The sequence below is a fragment of the Megalobrama amblycephala genome, linkage group LG14 (genome assembly GCF_018812025.1).
Source record: "Megalobrama amblycephala isolate DHTTF-2021 linkage group LG14, ASM1881202v1, whole genome shotgun sequence".
NCBI classification, from domain to species: Eukaryota; Metazoa; Chordata; class Actinopteri; order Cypriniformes; family Xenocyprididae; genus Megalobrama; species Megalobrama amblycephala.
The window spans coordinates 7,463,102-7,485,804 of NC_063057.1; the positions used below are offsets into that span (position 1 = coordinate 7,463,102).

Below are 22,703 nucleotides of genomic sequence, written 5' to 3' on the forward strand. Positions count from 1 at the left end.
TGAGATCAAGGTTTTACATTACCATGAAATTGTTTTCCCCCTCAAGAAAGTAAATAGGATAAATTTAGATTTAATGTTATCTTTAAATTATTTTTTGTCTTATCTCTTAAGTCATCAGCAGAATCTTTGGAGAGCAGGACAAATTGAACTGAAACTGATTAAGGAATTAAAGGATTCATTCTCAGAAAGCTAGATCAGCTTTGTAGCCAACTCCAGCTCGATATATCTACTGATTTATTGATTAAGGGTCTCACTGAAAAGTTTGTGACGTCTGTTATCTTCAATATGGATGATCATTGGGGAACTGGTCACTATTTACAAAGAGATGGAGACTCAAGACTCAAGATACCTCAGGACAAGAGAAGCACACATAGTTTAGAAGTCATTTTGACACCTAATGCCTACAAAATATCAAGAGAAGTACATTGAGTTGCATACCAATTTTTCATCCAATTACTGGTATTTATTTGTTAGTTGAGCAACTACTGACCAAGCATCTCACTCCGTATTCTCATCTTTGCCTGATTTATAGACTAAAGCAACTAGCACCTCTAACTAGGCTTGTTAGGATCCTCCCTGCCTCTTGTCCAGGTCACGGCTTTCAACAGGTGCACTGATTCTTTGACGCTTGTTGAGACAAGCCCCACCCTTCCCCAGCTCTCATAATGAGCTCATTCGCCAACCATGTATGTCACCTCCCTGGCAGGGTTGAGGGGCATGAGAGCAGACAGCCTCCTCGCTCAACCTAGCTCATTATCCCTGTGTGTCTCTTACCAGCTGCTCTGACTTGACGCAGAAGAGCTGCACCGTCTTGGCGGCGTTCTTGGCCACTGCGATCGTCAGGCCGGAATCCACTGACGCAACATTCAGCTCACTAACATGCAAAAACAACATACAGGATCAACTGTCAACAAATTAGAGTCAATAAAAACAGTGTCAGTAGTCTGCTTATGGTTGATCTTATCACCATAAATTCTCCAGCCCATTATTAATCCTTCTGTAAATAGATTGCACTGTTTATTATAGCAATGCTTTTTAGTATTGGGACTGCCTTCTTCATCAAGAATACATGTAGTTCTTCCTTGGTAATTCACCACTGGCAAGATGGGCTTTTAATAAAACTTGGCTGTTTATGGGTGAAATTGTGACATTCCCTTTTCCCAAAAAAACTCATGATACAATTTTGGCACCACCCCTTTGTTGATTGGACTTTTGCTGACAAATAAACAGGGATATCTGGGTGTAGGTAACATGGAGAAATATTGTTCATTTACATATACTTCTGACATTGTAACAATACAAAGCTGGTTGAAAATCAGCCAACTTGCCCTTTAACATTTGGCCAAAATAAGGTATCTTAGGCTGGACACACACTTGAAGATTTTAAGTCTGATTTTGGGCCAGATTTGCAACCCCCAGCGATCTGGGGGGTGTGGCCCAATTTGAGGCTTCTCGCAACTGACTTTTTGTCCAAAAAATCCTCAGTTCTATGGTGTCATTATGATTATTTTACTGCTCCTGGTCGCGTTGGAGCCCGCATTATCCCAAATTGTAAATATCAAACATGACGTGATACCTGTGATTGCCAATGAGAGCGAGCAAGCTTCAACAACCGGATGTTGCATACTTCTATAGGTGAAACTTGGCAGCCACAAACATGCCATGAAATTGGAGTATTGAGAAAGATAATACTTCAATGTTTTACTTCCCGTAAAACAAAACTCAAGACGACGTTGATCGTCCTCCATTTGTTTTTCTTCTCAATCAAGTTTGATCTAGCGAGTCTCCTATGATCTCATCTCACTGTGAAAATGTTACTGCAATCGACAGGTGTGTGGTCTCGAGGTCCGGACGAATCTTCTAAAATCGTTTAAGATTTGAAAATCGTCTAGTTTGTCCCAGGCCTATAGATGGCAGTATAACGACAGTGTTATAATGTATTATGCATTTTGGAAGTGTACCTGGCTATTGTTTTTATGATGCTGTCCAGTTCATCATTAGAGGGTGGGTTTCGGCCCCCTTGAGGGAAAACAAGGTTGATGGGGTCAAAGAGGCGGGAAAGAGACTTGGAGAGGTACGCTGCTTCATATGGCTGAAGAGAATCCTTCAGATCCTTCTCTGGACTGGAAAAAAAAAAAACATCAAAACAGTTATTCCTTTGCTTCACAAAGTATATGTGAAACAAGTAAATAACAAAATGTGTAAAGACAAAGTGTTTTCTTTGATGTCATCTCCAATGTTCCTGTCATCAAACTATCATCACTTTATGTATTCTGAGTACATGGTTTTATTCTGATAAACACAAGACATGTATGACACATACTCTGTGTGTATGTATAAAATTTCACTGACCTAAATCTGTAAATTTAATCAGAGGCCTGCCCGTAGAGATAATTACAAATTAGACTAAATCAAAAGTACCGAATGGCACTTAATGAAACCATAGCCTACTTAACACTCCTCATCTCAGCAGGGATCAAAGCCCCTAGCATTTGATTTTGCCATTGTGATAAATGAGTTCTCCTGCCTGACAGCTTCTTAATTTCCAATATTATTCTTTTGTTTGGCCAATTGCATAACTGAGATATGACTGCATTAATACCGTTTCCCCAATGGCTAACCATTTTCATTAAACGTTTCAGACCTTTCATTATATTGCAAGGTCTGAATATTATTTGATAATTTTTATTAACATAATGCAAAAAATCTAATTCTCATCACTATAAAGTAAAACAGCATGATTTATTTTTTATAATTGCATTTATAGGTCATGATAGTATTAGTTGTATGGCCTTTACGCTGATTTAAACAAAAAAAAAAAAAAAAACACCTAGAGTTAGTATTTTTACTGATAATGTACTATATTTAATTTACTGAAATGTACTATATTACAGTAATAAGAATCATTGAGAATAATGATTACAAACAAAAACTGGACAAATAATGTGAATTAGAGGTTTAAAAACTTATTCATTATCATAAATTATACATGCTTACTTTTAATTGCAAAAAGTGTTTGTAGAAACCTTGACACTACAGTCAAACAGGCTGAGAGAAACAGCATCATTAATGTCAGAATCTAAAAACCAAATGAACCTGACTATTAAAGGCAGGACAAAAGGAGCTCAGTAAATGAACACATGATAGATTTCTCCATAACAATAGCATCACTTTCATTATTTCATTTCTCTCATTCACTCTAAACTTAACTCGGCGAATGCTGTTCAATAATGCATTTCCAGCAGTACACAAAACTCTACCACAAAGAAGGTATTTTATGTGAGCCAAATATAGAGCTACTGAATTTCTGCAAAATAAAATACAAAAGAAAACAGTTTACCCCTTACATCACCGTGACATTTGCTAGTTTTTGACGAGATGCTCTAATAATCTTGGCTTTAATTGCTGGTTGTCAGCTATGCCATGCATCTTGACAAGATTTTTTGAGCTGTATTATGCGATAGGAGCAACTATGCGTAAAACGTGGGCCGTTCAGGGGACAATTGTAATTATGGGATCTGGGTGTTTGATCAGAGTAGTGGCAGAAACGTTGATGCACTCGGGGAGATTGTTTGACAATGTGTCTGAGAGTAGAAGGGCTTCTTTGCTTTCTAATGCATCTCTCCATTCAGGTGAAAGGCAGAAACGGTGTTTGATTAATGAGAGCACTTCTGAGAGCACTTTGCGGGTAGGCAGAATCTTTGTTGCACCACCAGGAATGATTAGGTAGATGATAGCTTGGGTAGATAATGAACTTCTCGTTTTAATGATGAGAAATCATGGCATTTCTGTTTGACTGCTTGCATTTAGCATCCTAAAATGTTAAATCAGTCAGCATGTTTCATTTCAGCGATTGATAGTTGCCATTTTGTACTAAAAACAAAGCATTAGTATGGCCTCACCATGAAAAAAAAAAAAAGTACATGGAAATCAGTTTCTTTGAAAATACCATATTTATAACAGTTACTGTTGCTACAATAAAACTCTAGTAATTTTGTTTTAGCCACCACCGTCATAAGCAAACAATAAGAATTATTAAAGCAGCTGCTGTCTTTTGGCAGAAACTATTATTTATCATGGAACATTGCTGTTTGAGACCAAACTTGATCAAATCGTTCAATAATTACAGCAGAATTATGAAAACAAATGTGTTGGAGAGTTAGTGTACATGTATCTTGGTAGTACTCACTCATAGTCTGGTTTGGTCCGGGTGAACAGATCTTCAGTATCATGATCTGATACTGGCAGTTCCACATCTAGACCTGCACCACTGCTCACTAGCGCCCCCTGTATGCTTGCGCTGTACTGCTGCAGTCGCTTCCACAGCTCATTGTAAAGCCTCAAAAGTTTGGGATACTCTCCTTCCAGGGCCTGCTTCAGGAAGGTTGATGCTGTGAACAAAGGAAAAATAAATAGAGAAGAGGATGCATTTAAATAGAGATTCATGTGTTTTGTCTTTGTCCCAATTTTGGCAAGATTTTAGAATTGTGCCCCTGACTAAAGATTTTTCTAGTCGACTAGTAGTCTTTCATTTAAGCCAGTAGTGTCTTTATGATATTAATTTAAATGATTTGAGTTTCAGGTCTGAGAAAGAATATTATATGTAACATTTCTAACATTGTTGTACAATACAGAGAAATACCAAACCATAATATTGAGCCTTTAAATGATAGATTATGTGCTCAAGCGCACGCATAAAGCTTGCCGCAGCGCACCGGCAAAACTAATACAAATGTGTTGGAAAAATACAAAATGGAGATTGTCTGAACATTTTAATATTTTATTAATAAACTAGCGATTTCTGAGTCAGTGTCAGCTACAAATATGTAGTTGATTATGTTGACTCGTCATCTCTGCAGTATAGAGGACGCACCTATAGAGAGAAATGCACATTTAATACAGATTACATAATCAGAGAATTTTTCGATTTGAATTGGTTCATTTAAAAGTAGACATTTCCAGAGACGGCAGAAAGTGCACCGTTTGTGTCCTTTATTTTACAAAAGCACAAAGTTTTGTTGAGTCTACACAAATTTTCAAATGTTATCTTACTCTTATATGACAAAAATGACGGGAGTATTTTAAGTTCTTTCCGCTGTTAATAGAAAAAATGCAAATGATCGGGCCGGTGCATCTGGGTTTATCTGCACAAACACTTAGATATGCTGCAATAATAGCGCACATTTATCCAGGTTAAAGTTAAAGTGAGCGGCCATGTAAAGTGGCAAACGGTAGGCTACTACTTGCATGTTTCCAATGATAAGCCATAGTTAGGTCGATGAATAATAGGTGAATGTTTGGATTTCCTGCCCAACGTACTGGAATTACCACATGGACCAGCTGTGTTACGCTCTGTCCATCACGGACTGTGTGAATTTTTTCTGCGACTAACCGATTAATTAAAATTTGGTCGACTATTAGGGGGCAGCCCTATTTAGAAGACTGCATTACTACAGTAGTAGCATAAAACAATGATGCAAATGCATCATTAAATTAAAACTTATGATTAAAAAAAAAAAGTATTAATTCTAAAATTGATTGAATTGTGAATGCAACTTTGTTTTGCATTTAAATGGAAACTAACCATATTTCAGGGTTGGCTTTTAACCACAAGTCAGGGTTGACTTTATATAGTCTAAATTGTTGTGAATACCGATTAATAAAAAAAAAAAGTGCTTGTCACTATGACAATGTCAAGCAGTGATTTAAAACTAAAAATCCTCTCTTAGTGACTCAGTGAGCTGAAAAAACACAATTCCCTCAAAAGTGAGAAAATGAGAGTCAAATGGATGGAATTGTATAAAAATACTTATTCATTAATATGGTAATAACCCGACTTTACAGGTGATTAAATGCTCATTACGAATATTATGCAGATTGTTTCCTATGCAGATTGATTTGATGAATGCATAATTTAGCAGAGGCGCAAGCATTTTAAACAGTTTCCATCTTTGTTTCACCGTTACCCAAACAAAGGCGAGCCACGGTAATTCTACTCTACTGATGGAGTGCTGACTATGAGCTGTAGCCATGTTCAGCTGATGCTATGTTTCTGAGTTATTGCTGGTAGTGAAGCTTAAATTTCCTCACTTCATAAAACTGCCATGCAGCAGCGTTCAAACACAACCCTTGACTGTCAAGAAAATCTTCCCTCAGTGAAGGTGATGAGGTGCATAAAAAAAAAAAAAAAAATCAAACAAATGTCAGTGGCGAAATGGTGAAAACTGGCATGTTCATTGAACAAGTGTTAGTCAGGCTCCAAGTTTTGCCTTTCAAGTTGTGATGCAATAATGAAATGAAAAATAAAAATAACATCAATAATAATAAAAACAGCAGAACTGACCCTATACCAGCACTCTGACTGTTAGCAAATTAATTCATATGGGTCCCCAGGGTTTGAGGGAAGTCAGGAAGCTCACGCTAAACATTGACAGGAATTCTAGCTTCATCCTTTGACATGCTCTTTGAAAGGCAAAAAGTTCAGTAAAGAATTCTGGGAATAGGTAGGGAGCTGTCAGTAGTCACAAAACGTATTTTAGGACAAAGAGGGAGTGATAAATCATTTATAAACAGATCTTCTTTGAAGGCTTGTGGAGCAGTGATGTCTCAAGACAGAGTCCATAACAGTCGACCTGAGAACTAAAATGTTTTCTGATGGCCTCTTGGAGCCGTAACGTTTTTTGAAAGCATCTTCACCTTGAACATTCTCCTTCTGTGAGAGCATTTTGGCGGAGTTCCCTTAATAGATCTACAAAGTAAGCCCCCTTGGGTTCTGAGAATATAAATGCAAGTTTGATTGAGAGGTTTCAAATCAGGCTTGATAAAGGCTTATAAAAGGGAGTAATGCAGAAGCATTTGGATAATGAAAGTGATGCAAAGGCTCCTATTTGCTTTCTATTGATCAGGGGGAGTGAAGCACAAAGCATTTTTAGGTCGTGATAACAGGCAGGGATCAATAGGGCCGCACCATCAAGGCCAAGGTCTAAATTACTGTGTCTCTGCAGGGTGGACGCGCTGTCCGAGATGTTTAGCACTTTAAGATAGGCACCGGTTGCAATCATAAGCCAGTGTGCTCCATTAATGAGTCAATTCTGTGTTATCAAGAGTGGTTTTCTGTTGTTAAACTGCCACCAGAATGATGGAGATGTCATCAGTGAAGTTAGTAATGATATTTAAATTTATTAATTTGGCAGACTCATTCATCCAGTGAACATATTCTCTGGAGAAACCTAGAGTTAAGTGCCAAATCAAGAGAACAATGGTCATAGCTCATGAAATGTCCCCTCTGGTATTTAAAACCCACAACCTTTTAGTTGCCGCCGATAGCCTTGTGGGCAGGGCGCCGACATATAGTGCTGTTGCACTTCAGGCGACCCGAGTTCGATCCCGATCCTGTCCCCCTCTCTCTCTCCCCCACTTCACTTCCTGTCTGCTTACTGTCCTATCACAATAAAGGCAAAAATGCCAAAAATAAATCTAAAAACAAACAAACAAACAAAAAAAAAAAACACCCCACAAACTTTTGGTTACCAGAGCATGATACTAACAACAGCAGGGTCATGGGTTTGATTCCAAGGTAATACATGAACTTAGTCGCTTTGGATAAAACTGTCTTTAAAATGCATTGTTACCAGCCTAGAAATCCATTAGTTTATTTACAATACAAAAGTCCAAGTAAAATCAATTGAATTCATCTCACTCCATCCCACTTGGTGGAAGAAGCGTCCGAAGTTACAGGCTAATTTAAAGCATACAGCACTTATTTATTCTACAAATGATCAAAGAATCATCATGTGACATACCATGATTGGTAAGTTAATAGCATCAAAACGTTTAGTTGGTTACACCCCAACATTGCAAATAATGCTGTCATTCATTTGCAAACACTGAGATGTTGTGTAGTGAGAGAAGTCTGATTTGGTTACACATCTGTGGAGTCACATGAATCTCACAATTGAAGGTCTCCATTTTTACTCAATATTCCCTTGTAAGCAAACACCTGCCTTGATTTATTCTGCTCCTTTGAGACGATTACAGCCTGAGATCAGAGGAGAGATCTTTTTTTTATTTATTTACTTTATGATGGACTCTCATTGCGTCTGAGCTTGAAGAATCATCAGAGACTACGGAAGTGTAAACACTTCTCCAAGGAGCCCTTCAGGCTCGAGATGATAGTGTGAAGGCTGGAGATGAACAATATCTGAGATAGCTTACAAGCTCAGTTAGAGGAGGAAAGGGTTAACACAGAGTCAGTCTTCCCAAAAGCAACGGCAGAAGATTGTACGTGGGTAATAGAGTTTGAATCCGACTGCAATGTGATGAAAAGAAAGCAAGAGCAGAGGAGAAGAGAGAGACGAGGCGCAGGAGGGGAGCTTGTGTAACACACTCACACACAGAATGAGCTTTTGAGATGCATGGCAGGGCATCGTCTTAAACAAAACCCTCAGACTGAATCTCACCAGCTGTGGCTTTCTGTAGCTCCTCAGAGAGCGTCTGAGTGACTGAACTCCAGAAGGTGTGCAAGATGTCAGGCTGCCCATCCTGATAAGAGGCAGAGAAAACACATTACACACATCAGCCAGAGCTGAACTTTGACACACATAATAGCAAACACATTATCACACTATGCAAACAAAACTGATATGATTGTCTTCAGTGACTGCAACCCACAACACATCTCAAAAACTATGTCCAGGTCACATTTCACCCTCAATAAAAGCTAGAATCATGGCAATTAGGCACATTTTAATTTTTGCAGAGGCGTTCGTTTTACTCATTTCACATGCAGAGAGGTTAGGCTATAATAGATTAGATACACTAGTCTTAAAATTTGTAGTATTTGGAGAAAGGGTGAAAAACGGTCACGTGAAACCAAATTACAATCATTTTGGTGAAAAATTTAGGCTGACATTAGAAACAAATGGTAAAAAACATATATACAAGAGAAGAATATGAACAATACACTATTCATGTTATCACTCAGACAACACTGGCATTAGCAATCACTGAAAGAATAATACCTGTCTGAGCCATGTGTGCATTTGTGTGTAAATAGGGAAGTGTATGGTAAATAATCATTTGGGAATCATGACAAAACATATATGGTCTAATGCTGATGGACATGTGCTGCATGTGCCAATCTACCTGCAGCTCAATGTGTGTTTGTATAAAGAGGCTGGTGTGCGTATCACCTGTGCATATCAACATGCTCTGAATGTCCGTGCTGACCCACCGTACATCAGCCTAATGGTGTTTGCAGTGACTTTACAGTGATGTGAATGACTTTCTCTTATGATTCACACAATCAAAGTTGGAAAATATTAAGTATATATACAGTGGGGTCCAAAAGTTTGAGACCACAATGACAATCTGTGATTTAATTTAAATCTAGAATTAACAGCAAGTAGGCACTGAGACACTGGGCATGTAAACTCCATTGTAGAAAAGGTCACAAAAGGTCCATTAAAGTTCACAAGATGTCCTTGCATTATGAAATCATGAATCATCAGGTTTTGTATACAAACCCGATTCCAAAAAAGTTGGGACACTGTACAAATTGTGAATAAAAAAGGAATGCAATAATTTACAAATCTCATAAACTGAATATTTTATTCACAATAGAATATAGATAACATATCAAATGTTGAAAGTGAGACATTTTGAAATGTCATGCCAAATATTGGCTCATTTTGGATTTCATGAGAGCTACACATTCCAAAAATGTTGGGACAGGTAGCAATAAGAGGCCGGAAAAGTTAAATGTATATATAAGGAACAGCTGGAGGACCAATTTGCAACTTATTAGGTCAATTGGCAACATGATTGGGTATAAAAAGAGTCTCTCAGAGTGGCAGTGTCTCTCAGAAGTCAAGATGGGCAGAGGATCGCCAATTCCCCCAGTGCTGTGGCGAAAAATAGTGGAGCAATATCAGATTCTCAGAGAAAAATTGCAAAGAATTTGAAGTTATCATCATCTACAGTGCATAATATCATCCAAAGATTCAGAGAATCTGGAACAATCTCTGTGCGTAAGGGTCAAGGAAAACCATACTGGATGCCCGTGATCTTCGGCCCTTAGACGGCACTGCATCACATACAGGAATGCTACTGTAATGGAAATCACAACATGAGCTCAGGAATGCTTTCAGAAAACATTGTCGGTGAACACAATCCACCGTGCCATTCACCGTTGCCGGCTAAAACTCTATAGGTCAAAAAAGAAGCCATATCTAAACATGGTCCAGAAGCGCAGACGTTTTCTCTGGGCCAAGGCTCATTTAAAATGGACTGTGGCAAAGTGGAAAACTGTTCTGTGGTCAGACGAATCAAAATTGAAAGTTGTTATTGGAAAACTGGGACGCCATGTCATCCGGACTAAAGAGGACAAGGACAACCCAAGTTGTTATCAGCGCTCAGTTCAGAAGCCTGCATCTCTGATGGTATGGGGTTGCATGAGTGCGTGTGGCATGGGCAGCTTACACATCTGGAAAGGCACCATCAATGCTGAAAGGTATATCTAAGTTCTAGAACAACATATTCTCCCATCCAGACGTCGTCTCTTTCAGGGAAGACCTTGCATTTTCCAACATGACAATGCCAGACCACATACTGCATCAATTGCAACATCATGGCTGCGTAGAAGAAAGATCCGGGTACTGAAATAGCCAGCTTGCAGTCCAGATCTTTCACCCATAGAAAACATTTGGAGCATCATAAAGAGGAAGATGAGACAAAGAAGACTTAAGACAGTTGAGCAACTAGAAGCCTGAATTAGACAAGAATGGGACAACATTCCTATTCCTAAACTTGAGCAACTTGTCTCCTCAGTCCCCAGACGTTTGCAGACTGTTATAAAAAGAAGAGGGGATGCCACACAGTGGTAAACATGGCCTTGTCCCAACTATTTTGAGATGTGTTGATGCCATGAAATTTAAAATCAACTTATTTTTCACTTAAAATGATACATTTTCTCAGTTTAAACATTTGATATGTCATCTATGTTGTATTCTGAATAAAATATTGAAATTTGAAACTTCCACATCATTGCATTCTGTTTTTATTCACAATTTGTACAGTGTCCCAACTTTTTTGGAATCGGGTTTGTAAATTACGTATTGTAAATATTCCATTAATTTTTTCCATTGGTTGTGACACAGAGTGGCATTATTTTAGTGCCATCATCTATGAAATACAACTAATCTTGGCTTCTCTTTCTTTTTTGCCTCATATTCACTTCACTACTTCAGGCAATTGCTTTTTTCTTTTCTGATGTAGAGTTGTATTTCACATTTATGACACCTGAAGTGAACAAGAGGGCCATCAGTGTAGATGAACTCATGCCAGAGAGCCAGAAGGCTTGTTTGCTACATAAAAGCAGCTGGGAATTCATCGGGAAGGTCTGTTTTACTTGTGTAACTGTTAAATGTAGCGGTTTGCAGGTTTTGCTTTCCGATGGGTGCGTGTGTGGGGGGTGTTTTAGCCACAAATAAAGGTGTGAGATTGTGGGAGTTTGAAAACAGCTTTTGAAGCGGAGGCAGAGAAAGAAAACAAAAAAACATGGCATTCACCCACCTTTTCCAATCTCCAGGGAATCCAACAGCAGCTTTATTGTGCACAAAGTTCCTGTATGTGTTTTCCTATACCGCATATGCGGCCTATCTCCTGCATGCACCCTGTTAAACTGAAGGTTCTGAGGCGTCGTAGGGCTTTTTACAGCCTTGTGAGGCTCCAAGAGAAGTGCCCGCCATGCAAAACCTTTCACGGGGCATTTTAAATGCCGGGTGTTTCTTTCATCTACAGCTGATGGCTCTCTGAGCACCCGATGACAGTCTGTCAGTCATTCTGGGTGGTCTGAATTTCAAGGTGTCCCTTTATACTGAGAGTTATTGAGCTTTTACTTTAAGGCCGGATTTTTTAGGTGTGTTCCGCAACGTTGACTCTAGGTCGAAAGCTGTCTGGGTTTTTTGGGCCGATTCAGCATGTTGAATCGGCGTTGGGCAACTGGCGAAAGAGAGAACTCTGATTGGCTGCTCAGCTTAGCGAACGAGTCAGTGCATGAAAATAAAAGCAAGTGATGAAAGTGAGCAAAGAAGATGGTACAGACAGAAGCTGTTATCATTTTACATCATCTTACCTGATCATTCGAATGCACAAATATTTTCATAATAACATGAGCTGACTGGAATGAAGAAAGTGATCAGCATGACTGATATTCAAAATGGTAAGCATGCGCTGCTTTGTTTAAAAAAGTCCTAGTTTCAGTTTCCCTTTTTGAATGACAAAAATAGACTTGATACCTGCTGAAATGGACAGATATTTACTTGCACGCAGATGCAGAATGTTAGTTGACAGTCACCTTTAGTCCTTTTTGTGTGTTCAGGCGCAGATCTTTGGCCAAGACGCAGCTAACAACACAGTTGGCTTTCGTTGCCACTAGTTCTTTGACGTCGGCTTGGTGTGTCCCGGGCTTTAGACACAACTGGCGCTATTTTAACGATCTAAGTGCATGGTCTAAAGCGCATGGTGCAGGTGCACTTATGTCTGAATCCACTTTTGCTAGTTTAACAATGGGAAAAATGGTCGCCGCATGGTCCAACACGGTTGTACCTAGTCTCAGAGTCTCATCTTCCATTCTCATTAAAAGCTAGGTGCGCTTGCACCATGGCGTATTGCTATTTACATGGTGGAATTTGCAAGCGGAAAGACTGAATGCTTCTCTAGAGAAGAAACATATCTGCTCGCAGACCATCTACGGGACAAGCCGGCACAATAATTATCTTTTACATTGTAATCTTTTTATTTTTTAATATTTGGCATGTTTGTGTGATGCTGCGCGTCCCTGTGTGTGTAACAAGAAGAGTATACACGTGTTGTGCACCCGCCTATAGGTGCATATTACTAAAGCGCCCTTTCAATAAATAAAAATAAATTAATAAATACCAAGCCATTGACTTAAGACCAGGTTTTTGTTGGTCGATGGTGCAGTCGTTTTCAGTTGCCTCAAAATAGCAACACGCCAACAATGCGCCTGAAACTAGGCTGAGGGCCCAATGTGAGAGTTTGTAAGCTTAAGATTCTAAAGCACTAAATTTAAATATCGACACATATGATGTAGCACTATTTATTTATTTTATTATCGTCATCATCCTGAAAAGATGGATGTCATTTTTTCTTACATAATCAAAAACATCAAAACACCAATACGAGAGAAGTGGTCAAATTTCGCAACACCACCCTCACTCTGGAATCAAACTTTTTTCCTCCTCTCCTTTTTTTTTTCAACAAGGAAATCAAAAAGGTCTATGGGAGAGTGGGAGAAGTTGTTTCCATGGAAACGCCCCCCACCTGCCCCCCCATTCCTGCAGACCTCAATCTTCTGACCGAAAATCTCGATTTCCAAGAGGTGATTAGAAGCCGCTCAACTCATCTCCCCCGAAACTGTTTACTGAGTGAAAACGGGAGGAATACTAACAGAGAGAGAAAGCGACAGTATATTTGGAGACAGACCTTTTCTCTTTCTCACAAACACAAAATGCATCCTAATACTAATGCAATAGAAAGCATTAGTATGCAGTAGTATGCTATGTTGTTGTCGCATGATCTCATTACATTTAAATGAGCAAGTGGTGCGCATTTATCATGAAATTGCATAATTGTAATCCAATTTTGTCAGTTCAGCCAGACGCCACGTAAAGACAGAGATGTTTAAAATTAAGTTTGATATTGCTGCTGGTTCACTGGTCATGTTAAGAGATGCAATATTCCATGTAGTGTACTTTGTCTACTTTGTATATGTGTGGTACATTGTGAAAATCACAGCTATATAATCAAAGCTAAACCCCTTTAGTCATGACCATATTAACAAAGTGAGTGCATTAAAGTTTTTATAAATCTATAAAAGTTATAAAACCTAAATTATAAAACTATTAAGGATACAAATTTATAAAAAATTTGCATGCTGCGCACAATATACAAACCTAACATATAATACAAGTAGTGTGACATTTCAAATACAGCCCATGTCACAATTCTGCATCACATATTCTAAAGTCTACGCCCCATATTAGCTTTGCTGGTTATGGTTTTAAGGAAATGCATCGCTAGAGGCCAGTTCTAATTCACTGCATTATATGCTCTCTTTGAAATCCATCTGTGAAATCTTACCACCCCTTCGTAAACTGCTCTGATCTCACAGTTTAGCCCTTCATTTAGCAGAAAATAGCACCTTAATTACCGGCTGTAATTAGCCAAATTCTCCACTGAAGGAATGGAGAGCCACGGATGTCGGGGATACCAAGGGGGAAACGCATTGCATATGTCTTTGCAAACACTGTTCTTGTCACTCAGCGTGCGCCAACACACACTAGTACACAAAGTCACCCAGAACCAAATGGAGAATGTAGATAAAATTGTCCCATCACTGTCTGGCTGAAAATGTGTGATGGATATATGTGTGTGCATGTGTGTATGCGTGTAGGGTAGATAACCTTGTCACAGAGGGGCCAGCCACCTGCAGACACCAATTAGGATGTCATTTACTGCTAATGTGCCAGCAGCAAGTGAACCAGCAGGGGCTATGCAGGCAGGTCAGCCACAGGGAAGGGCAACACACACAAAAATCCTTTGTAATAAATCACTACATATCAAGGACAAACTCTTCACATATGGGACACGCACAATATCAATACACATAACTTCCCAAAGTGCTGAAATTTAATTGCACACCTATTCTAGCAAAAACATAAGAAAATGAATGCCAAGGTAGGTATGAAATTAAATAATCCGTCTCACCTTGATGATTTCATCAATAAAGCACACATGAGTCACTGGGTCTCTCTTTTTAGTTAGAACCTTCTGCAGGTGCTGCACCTGTTCAGGAACATAGAAGAAACTGTAGACAGTATATTCAATGACCCCTTTCAAGCATCATCTAATATTAACACACTAGCTTTAAAAAATATATAAGGAAAAAAAACAGCAACAAAATAAGCACAGTTGTGAGTAGGGTTGGGTATCGTTTGAATCTTAACAATTCTGATTCTTATCAATTCCTATTTTTGATTCCAATAAGATAAAATATCATTCACATTTATTCTAAGTCTTATTGCATTTCATTGTAGCTGAATACTATGAACAACAAAAAAACAACAGGCTAAAGAACACTTACACAAGGAACTTTTGCCTATGGTTTAAAAATTTCAAGCATTACTAAAGACAACTAAACACTCAGTAATTTAAAAAGAACAAATAAACAAATTAGCAATTGCACAAATAAATACAATTGAACAAAGATACGATTGAAATAAACAGAGTTTTAAGATTTTCAAGTATTCAGGTACTATAATAAATAATAAAATGTAAAATAACACTGAAGTTTATGAATAAAATATAGGCTACATTACAAATATAGTTACAAAAGTTATTCAGTCAAGAAAAGTGAGTGAATTTTCTCTGTCTTTTGCTGTTTGATTAATGATATTATAGAGACGGCAGCCGGAATATTAGGCGGCTTACACTTTAAGAGCTGCATGGATCCAATATGCTGATACACGTGCGTTTTCTTTGTCAACTGTTCACGTTCACTTAAGATATAAACGACTGTTTTTGAGAATATTTTGACATTCTTGAGTGTATTTTTCCATTTAAGTGCAAAAAGATGCAGAAGAAAACTGAGTTTAGTATCGCGCAGTATACAAAATGAGAGACGGCTTTCTGTGCGCTCCTTTTGGATCACATTAAAATCACTTTTTCTGTGCACACGCTTTCTTTGCAGAGCACAGAAAACAAGATTTTAATATCATGCACTTTGTATTTAATACAAAATTTGACCAGTTAATTTGTACATTTGTTTTTCCACCAATAAATTCCAAAAGAAGCTGTTGGTGTTGGACTGGAACAGCATATATAAGTGTAGAAGAGCAGCAATCTCCCACTCAGGCATCCTCTGCTCACTCTACCATTAGAAGGAGTGGCAAAAAGTTCTTTTTAGTGCATAAATCAAGCTTAATATTTCATGCCTTTACAAGTGAACACCAGGCAAAATGGATGGGGACATCTGTGAACTACTGGTGTTTTGCCTAATGACATTAATAGCGTTTCATAATTGTAACGTCTGTGTAAGTTTGATACCTGACCACACGCGGCACAAATCTGGTCCATTAGTTTCTCTAAATTCGTCCACAGAGCAGCTCGAAACGCAGCCGTATTCCCTGGAGTGGGCATGATGGCTCTGCCAGGGGCACCTAAATATAGCAGACACAAAATGCATGCACTAAAACACAATGCAAATTCATCAAGCACTCTAAAACACAGCCACAAATGCACTAAACTAACAAACCTCTGGTGTTGGTAGGTTGAGTGAGGACTTTAATGTCCAGGGCATTAACAACGTTCTCCTGCACAGATGTCCTGTATCCATCTACCACACTTCTTATGGTCTCTCTCAGATTGCCGAGGTTATAAAACACTTGTAGGGCCGTCCCCACCTGAGATGGATTCTGTGGGATAAACAAGGAAAAACATCAACCAATCAAAAATTATCCTAACGAAGAACATTTACATGGTATGAGCTACAATATGCTACAATATGCAAGATGAGTTTTACATAAATGGTTTAATTTTGTGCAATACTGTGGCCTTAACAGTTTCCAATGTCCAATGGTTTTGAACAAGCCGTCTCATATTGATGTGGGAAGTGGGTCACTGACACAAAGAAATCAAAATGCATTAAAATATGCCTGACCTCCTAAAATCACATCTCCAGTTCCAAGTCAAATTTACACCTGAGACTAGTTGTCTCACATGAGGGGATCATAGACTGTGTGCATCACTTGCTGCGAGAGCCACCGATTGACGTCATTGCGCTCAACACTAGAGCACATGTAAGAAAAGTAGGTCATATTCAAATTCTTCAAATTCAACTGTCTCAGCTTAGCTGTGACTACAGGACATTGGCTTTTAAAGTGCAAAACAGGAAGCTCTCCAATGCTCCATTTAAAGCAGCTTCCAGCAGACGGTACTGATCTCTGATCCTGCCTTTAATTTAATCTCCTAGGATGAAAGCGGCAAGCATTACAACAAATTCAAGACCCCGTCCAACTTCAATCTAATCCCAGTGTATCAAAGATGATCAGGCCCATTCGCCTTCCCAAACGGTACACAAAAAAACTGCAGGTGAATGGATATGCTTGATAACAAATGTGCTTAAAATACTAAAAAAAAAAAAAAAAAAAATGCAGATAAGAGGAAGCGATAATCCAGTAAATCTACCCTTTTTCTCTATGTGCTTGACTAATGCTGTACAGATTGAGAGTAATAGGCCAGAGTGGTGGGATAAAGCCATCAGTGGTGGCTAAGTACTTGGTGGCAATCAGCGTTTTCAAGCTGTAATCACACAAATGATGCACATTTCTTCCTTCACTCTCTCTTCAAACCCACTTGAAGGCTAAAACTGAGGCCAGGGCTGCTACAGCTCCTCTGAGATCTTAGAGTTTCCTCCCGTCCAGCATTTTACAAGAGAAATGTGCTCAATTCTGAAAGAGGCTCGACTCTAATACTCTAAACAGATGCAAAAAGATTGGGTTGATGGACAAAATGTATGTTTGAAGATGAAACAGTTTTTTAAAGAGCTAATTAGATTGAAACACCCAGGTCTTACGCACTACAACACTGAAAACCCAAGTGAGTCTCTGACTATGGTAAGTATAAGAGGAAACAGCAGTCCCTTGTGACCTCATTACAGGTGTCAAGCAAATGGCCATTCCAATTTCTGATACACTGGTGGCTGTGTTGTTTTTGTAGCTACTTAGGATCTTAGGAAGTAAGACTGAAGGAGAAACACTGTCCTCAGAAACATTTGTGCGTTTACTTGCTACAGGGTCACAAAGACACTAAAACACATTTTTAAGACATTGCACAACATGACGATTGCTTGTGCGGGTGTATGAGAGCATTAAGACAAACATGTTATAATACAGTATGATTAAAACTGCAACCAATTTGTGGCATATTAATGGTTGTGTTTTCTGAAAAATAACCGTTTTATCGATACTGCTTAGCCGTAGTTGAAACATTCACACAACAAGCCAAAATTGGCTGTTGTCCAGCAGAATAAAGGATGTGCTGTCACTTATGCAACAGTTGAGTGTAGTTGTCAAAGAACAGATGTGAATCACAGACAAAGGAAAACAGAGGACTGAGAGAGACCTAATTGCTTGCGGCAGGTTCACTCGCAGCATGTAATGCGCTAGCCCTCATTTACCCTGAACTGCGGAAGGATAATGGTTTAGCAGGGACATGCACAGTCACCGTGGAGATGGATTTGATCAGCTCAGTGCAAGCCGGTGACCCATGATGGCTAGCTGCCAACTGCTGTGAATGAGGTGTTTTCACATTACTCACATCCAGGCAAGCACTACGCTTTTGTTCCCAGAATTAACACTTTGATGGAACAGGTGGCCAACGATCGCTTCTGTACCAGCAAATGGGAGAAAAGCATATTTGGTCTGATGCTTTTAAGCTCAAACTCAAGAAGAGACCAATTTCTGAGTGGGAAAATAAACAGTTAGCCATCGTTGGGAGGGTGAAATGTAACTAAAAATACACCCCGTTTCTATGTTGATTAGATTGCATGTTGTAGGCTATTGTTGCAAAGTGTGGGAAATCTTATACAGTGCATTCGGTTGGTTCTGTGCCAGTCTCACTGCATCCCCTGTTCAGCAGATGTGAAATTCATTCTGTCCAAGGGATCGCATGAGCTTGTGTAGGGTGTAGCGCACTTTCTTGATATGTTTCTTGGGAGAATTACATTTCACAATGGAATGAATATGTTTATATCAGATAACCCCACACAAAAGGTGAAGGTCGGAAAAGATTGTGCCATCTTCACAGCAAGACGTTGCATGCTCATCTGTACGACATTGCAGATTCAAAATATTCTTACATAATTGCAAAAAAACAGGTGGCATGCTTGGCGAACATCACTGTATCTGAATCCTACAGATCATCTGTACAAGGAGGTCTGAGATGTGCCAATGTTATTTCTGCCATCTTGAGATTGAGGCGTGTTTCTCCAGGGGAATGTAGGAGACAAAATGCATCTTAGTAATTGCTGTATTGGCTATTTGATGGCAGTGGTAATAGGAGTAACAACTAGCTGATGTATCAGTGTTTTATCAAGTGGAAGAAACTGGTTCAAGTGAGTGCTAAGGAGGGGATGTGGTAGATCATCCTTGGGCCACTATCACAATTATACCTGCCTCCAAGATATATCCTACCCGGCCCTGTAATAACTATGCCACACTGTTGGTATTACCTCGATTACGCTGTGTGGGGGCTCGATTACATTCTCTACTGCTTGGACGAATTCAATTCAGTCAACCCTCATTCTGCTTCAGGTAGATGTCCTTTTCTAGAGAAACCATAAAGGGAAAAATACACACCCCAAAGAGGGACCTGGCAACTACATCAAGTATGCCACGTCAACAGAAACACAGTGAGAGTTTGCCCATCACACAGGGATGCAGTGCCTTACAAGAAAAACAACACTGTAATTTCCAGCCAATTGCTTCCTTTCATAAAAACACCTGGTCACCACGCCAGTGTCATTAGCTTCTGGCTGTGTTTGTTTTGTCACCATATGGAAGACTCAGTCCAGATATTTGTCAAACCAACCAAAAGCTGATAAGTAGATGACACCAGGGGTCTTTTCCCACATACAGAGCCCAGATCATTTCTACTATGCAGCATCTTAATATTGGATTAAATATTATATATACACACACACATAAAAACAAAAGATAAATAACTGACAAAAAATCATATTAGATGAAAAACGTCCTTAAAAGGTGCAGCATGTACTATTGAAAGTTAGTGGCTGAAATGGGTACTGCAGTCCAAAATCAAAATATTGGAGAGTTGTTTCCCCCACCCCCTCCTCTTCAGACTCGCCGCTCACGCGGGTTGCCAGAATGAGGGCACGCAACAGCAGTGAGTGCAATTGACAATGGAAAGCGAGGAGACTTACACACTGTAAGCTGATGAGTTGATTTATTCACGTTTTAATATGCTCCCGTTCATAGAGATTTTTAGATGGATGCCGAGGGTTTATAGGTCGGGTAGCATCTGTGATTTCTGACCCAGTTGTTTGCTTGCAGACCAAAACAAAAACAGACATTCCGACACGGAATGAACATTTCAAAGTAAAATAACAGGCTGTAGCATCATTTTACAGAGAAACAAGTATGTGAACTTAGCATGTTTCCTAAATATTTCCAAATTATGGCATTTTTATGCTTTAATATGGTCAAAAAAATTACAAAGCGCCTTACTGATGCTTGCGCTATTGTTTTCGCTAAAAGTTTAATACAATTTACTAAAAAAAAAACAAAAAAAAAACTGCATAACAAAAATGACCTAGCTCATTTGAGAATTACGTTATATGGACAATACAGGGACACTTTATTTTCCTTTTGGTATAGTCATTCCCACTCCAAAATCAACAGCAAACATGGCCGATGCTAGCCCACTGGAACATGCAGAGTTCATTTGCTCACACTTAGTGAAGTGTCATGGCCATGCGAGAGCACTGGTGAAGAACAGAGAGAGGGTGAAAGTGAGACTTTGAGTGTGAGGAAAAAGTGAAAAGATGATGGATTACTTAGACATCATTTATGTGCCGTGTTTCCACAGCAACCCAAAAACAAACATGCAGAAGACCGATTAAAGCCTTTTAAGACGCACTTGGCAAATGTCAGAGCAATGCCAAGCCAGGAAGAAATGAACTCAATTTGGGAGAGAACTGATGATTATGGAAAGGAGAAAGGTGAAAGGCAAGGTGTGCTCAGCATAACTAATGAGATAGAACATTTTCAGCGAAAAAAAAAACCCAACTTTGATTTGGAATGACATTAGAAGGAAATTAACTCCTTTTATATTATGTCATTTTTTATGTCAAAGTATAAAAAAAATATCTTTTAGTGGTGATTTTCAGTGATTTTCCAAATACACCTGCTCTTAACTCTTCAATGCTGAATCAAAGAGTGCAATTTCACTTACCAAAAAAAATTGACCACATGCACATGCAATTATACAAATAAAAATCACCATCAACACCATACGTCTATTCAGTCTTGCAAAAGTAGAAAACAGGTTTCTGTTCAGATTAAAACACAACAAATGGTGAAAATCTTAGCATACTCATATATCATGGTAAACAATATCATAGGGATAGTTCACCCAAAACTGACGTGATGACACATTGATGTCCTAAGACACGAAACTATTGGTTTGTGCGAGAAACCGAACCGTATTTATATAATTTTTTACCTTTAAAACACCACTATGTCCAGGGTTTAATTTGGATTTGTCTGTGCGTTTTTTTTTTGTTTTTTTTTTTACTCTTATAGATGGATTTCCCATTGACTCACATTATACGGCTGACAGGCGGCAACGGTTGGAGTTAAAAATCATCATTTGTGTTCTACTGAAGAAACAAAGTCACCTACATCTTGGATGCCCTGGAGGTAAGCAGATAAACATCAAATTTTCATTTTTGGGTGAACTATCCCTTTAACTTAAACCATACAAACAGCATGCTTGCTTGTTAATATTAGCAGGATACCATAGCGAGGTCTCATGGTTTATAAATATAAACCAATGATAATCAATCAATAACATGCATACATCAAAATATCATGGTGTAACAGAACTACTAATCAAAAGCCTCCCAATGACACTCAACTATAAATAAACGTCTGCTTCTTCGTGGTTTTTAACCTTTGCGTGACTATTTAATTGTGAAGAACAGACATCAGGGAGAAGGGGTGATAAAAAGCATGTGCATATGGTCTCCATGGTAACAGTAATTTGTCAGGTGGGTGCCTGGCAGTAACGTGTTACTGATGGGTAATGGGCGAGAGTAGTCGACGTGCGAGAACGAGGAGTGCTAATCAGCACACATGGGAGCCGGTCGCTAACGGGTCTCTGATCTGTAACAGTGTACCAGTACTCTTACAAAATATCATACACAATCCTGCTGGAAAACAAAGCTTAATTCAGTCTAAAGTGGTTTCTTGGTCTTAGCTGGATTAGCAGGTTGGCCTTCTGGTCTCCTAAGCATCAGTCTCGATGAAATGGAAGTAGCGACGGATCTTTTTTAAATTAAAAAAATGCATTGTGGGGACTTAGTTGCATCGGTTGTTGATAGGATGTTGAGTTGTGGGTGTGGCTGATGGAATGTGAGCTTGCAGGGGCGGAGTTTAAGCACACAAAATGACTGAAGTAGTACAGCATAAGTTTGTCATTTTACCAGAACATTCAGTTATGACATTCTGATTTAAAATTATGAGGTCAAAGAATTAAAAAAAAAAAAAAAAAACATGCACAGATAAATTGTACCGTTGTTGAGGTGTTTTATTCAGCAGTAAAATTCAGTTCACACAAGTCCTGTCCAGTATATCACTTACGGTAAACATACTGTAAATATTTTATGATCACTCTAAAGCCTGCTGACAGAACAAAGGCAGCCATGTTGGCAGAACAGGCCACACCTGCTGAGTGCTTGTCAGCTATCTGAGCAACCCAGCATATCTATTTTCCATCTTCATGATGGTCTTTAGAGAGCAGACAGAGACAGAATGTGAGACAGTGACAGAGATGTAATGTTTGAAGTGAGTGAGAAGGCAAAGGAAAGGTAGGCACAAAGA

General features: G+C 38.9%; 1 protein-coding gene across 1 annotated transcript in view; it reads right to left on the minus strand.

The window, feature by feature from the left end:
- cog5 (component of oligomeric golgi complex 5) overlaps window positions 1–22,703 on the minus strand; it is a 77,127-nt gene that overhangs the window by 18,536 nt on the left and 35,888 nt on the right. The window contains exons 8-14 of the mRNA XM_048154734.1: window positions 16,337–16,496; window positions 16,129–16,241; window positions 14,791–14,868; window positions 8,460–8,541; window positions 4,190–4,391; window positions 1,962–2,123; window positions 775–874 (exon numbers count right to left, since the gene is read on the minus strand). Of these exons, the coding sequence (XP_048010691.1) occupies window positions 775–874; window positions 1,962–2,123; window positions 4,190–4,391; window positions 8,460–8,541; window positions 14,791–14,868; window positions 16,129–16,241; window positions 16,337–16,496 (897 nt within the window). The remainder of the gene's footprint in view (window positions 1–774; window positions 875–1,961; window positions 2,124–4,189; window positions 4,392–8,459; window positions 8,542–14,790; window positions 14,869–16,128; window positions 16,242–16,336; window positions 16,497–22,703) is intronic.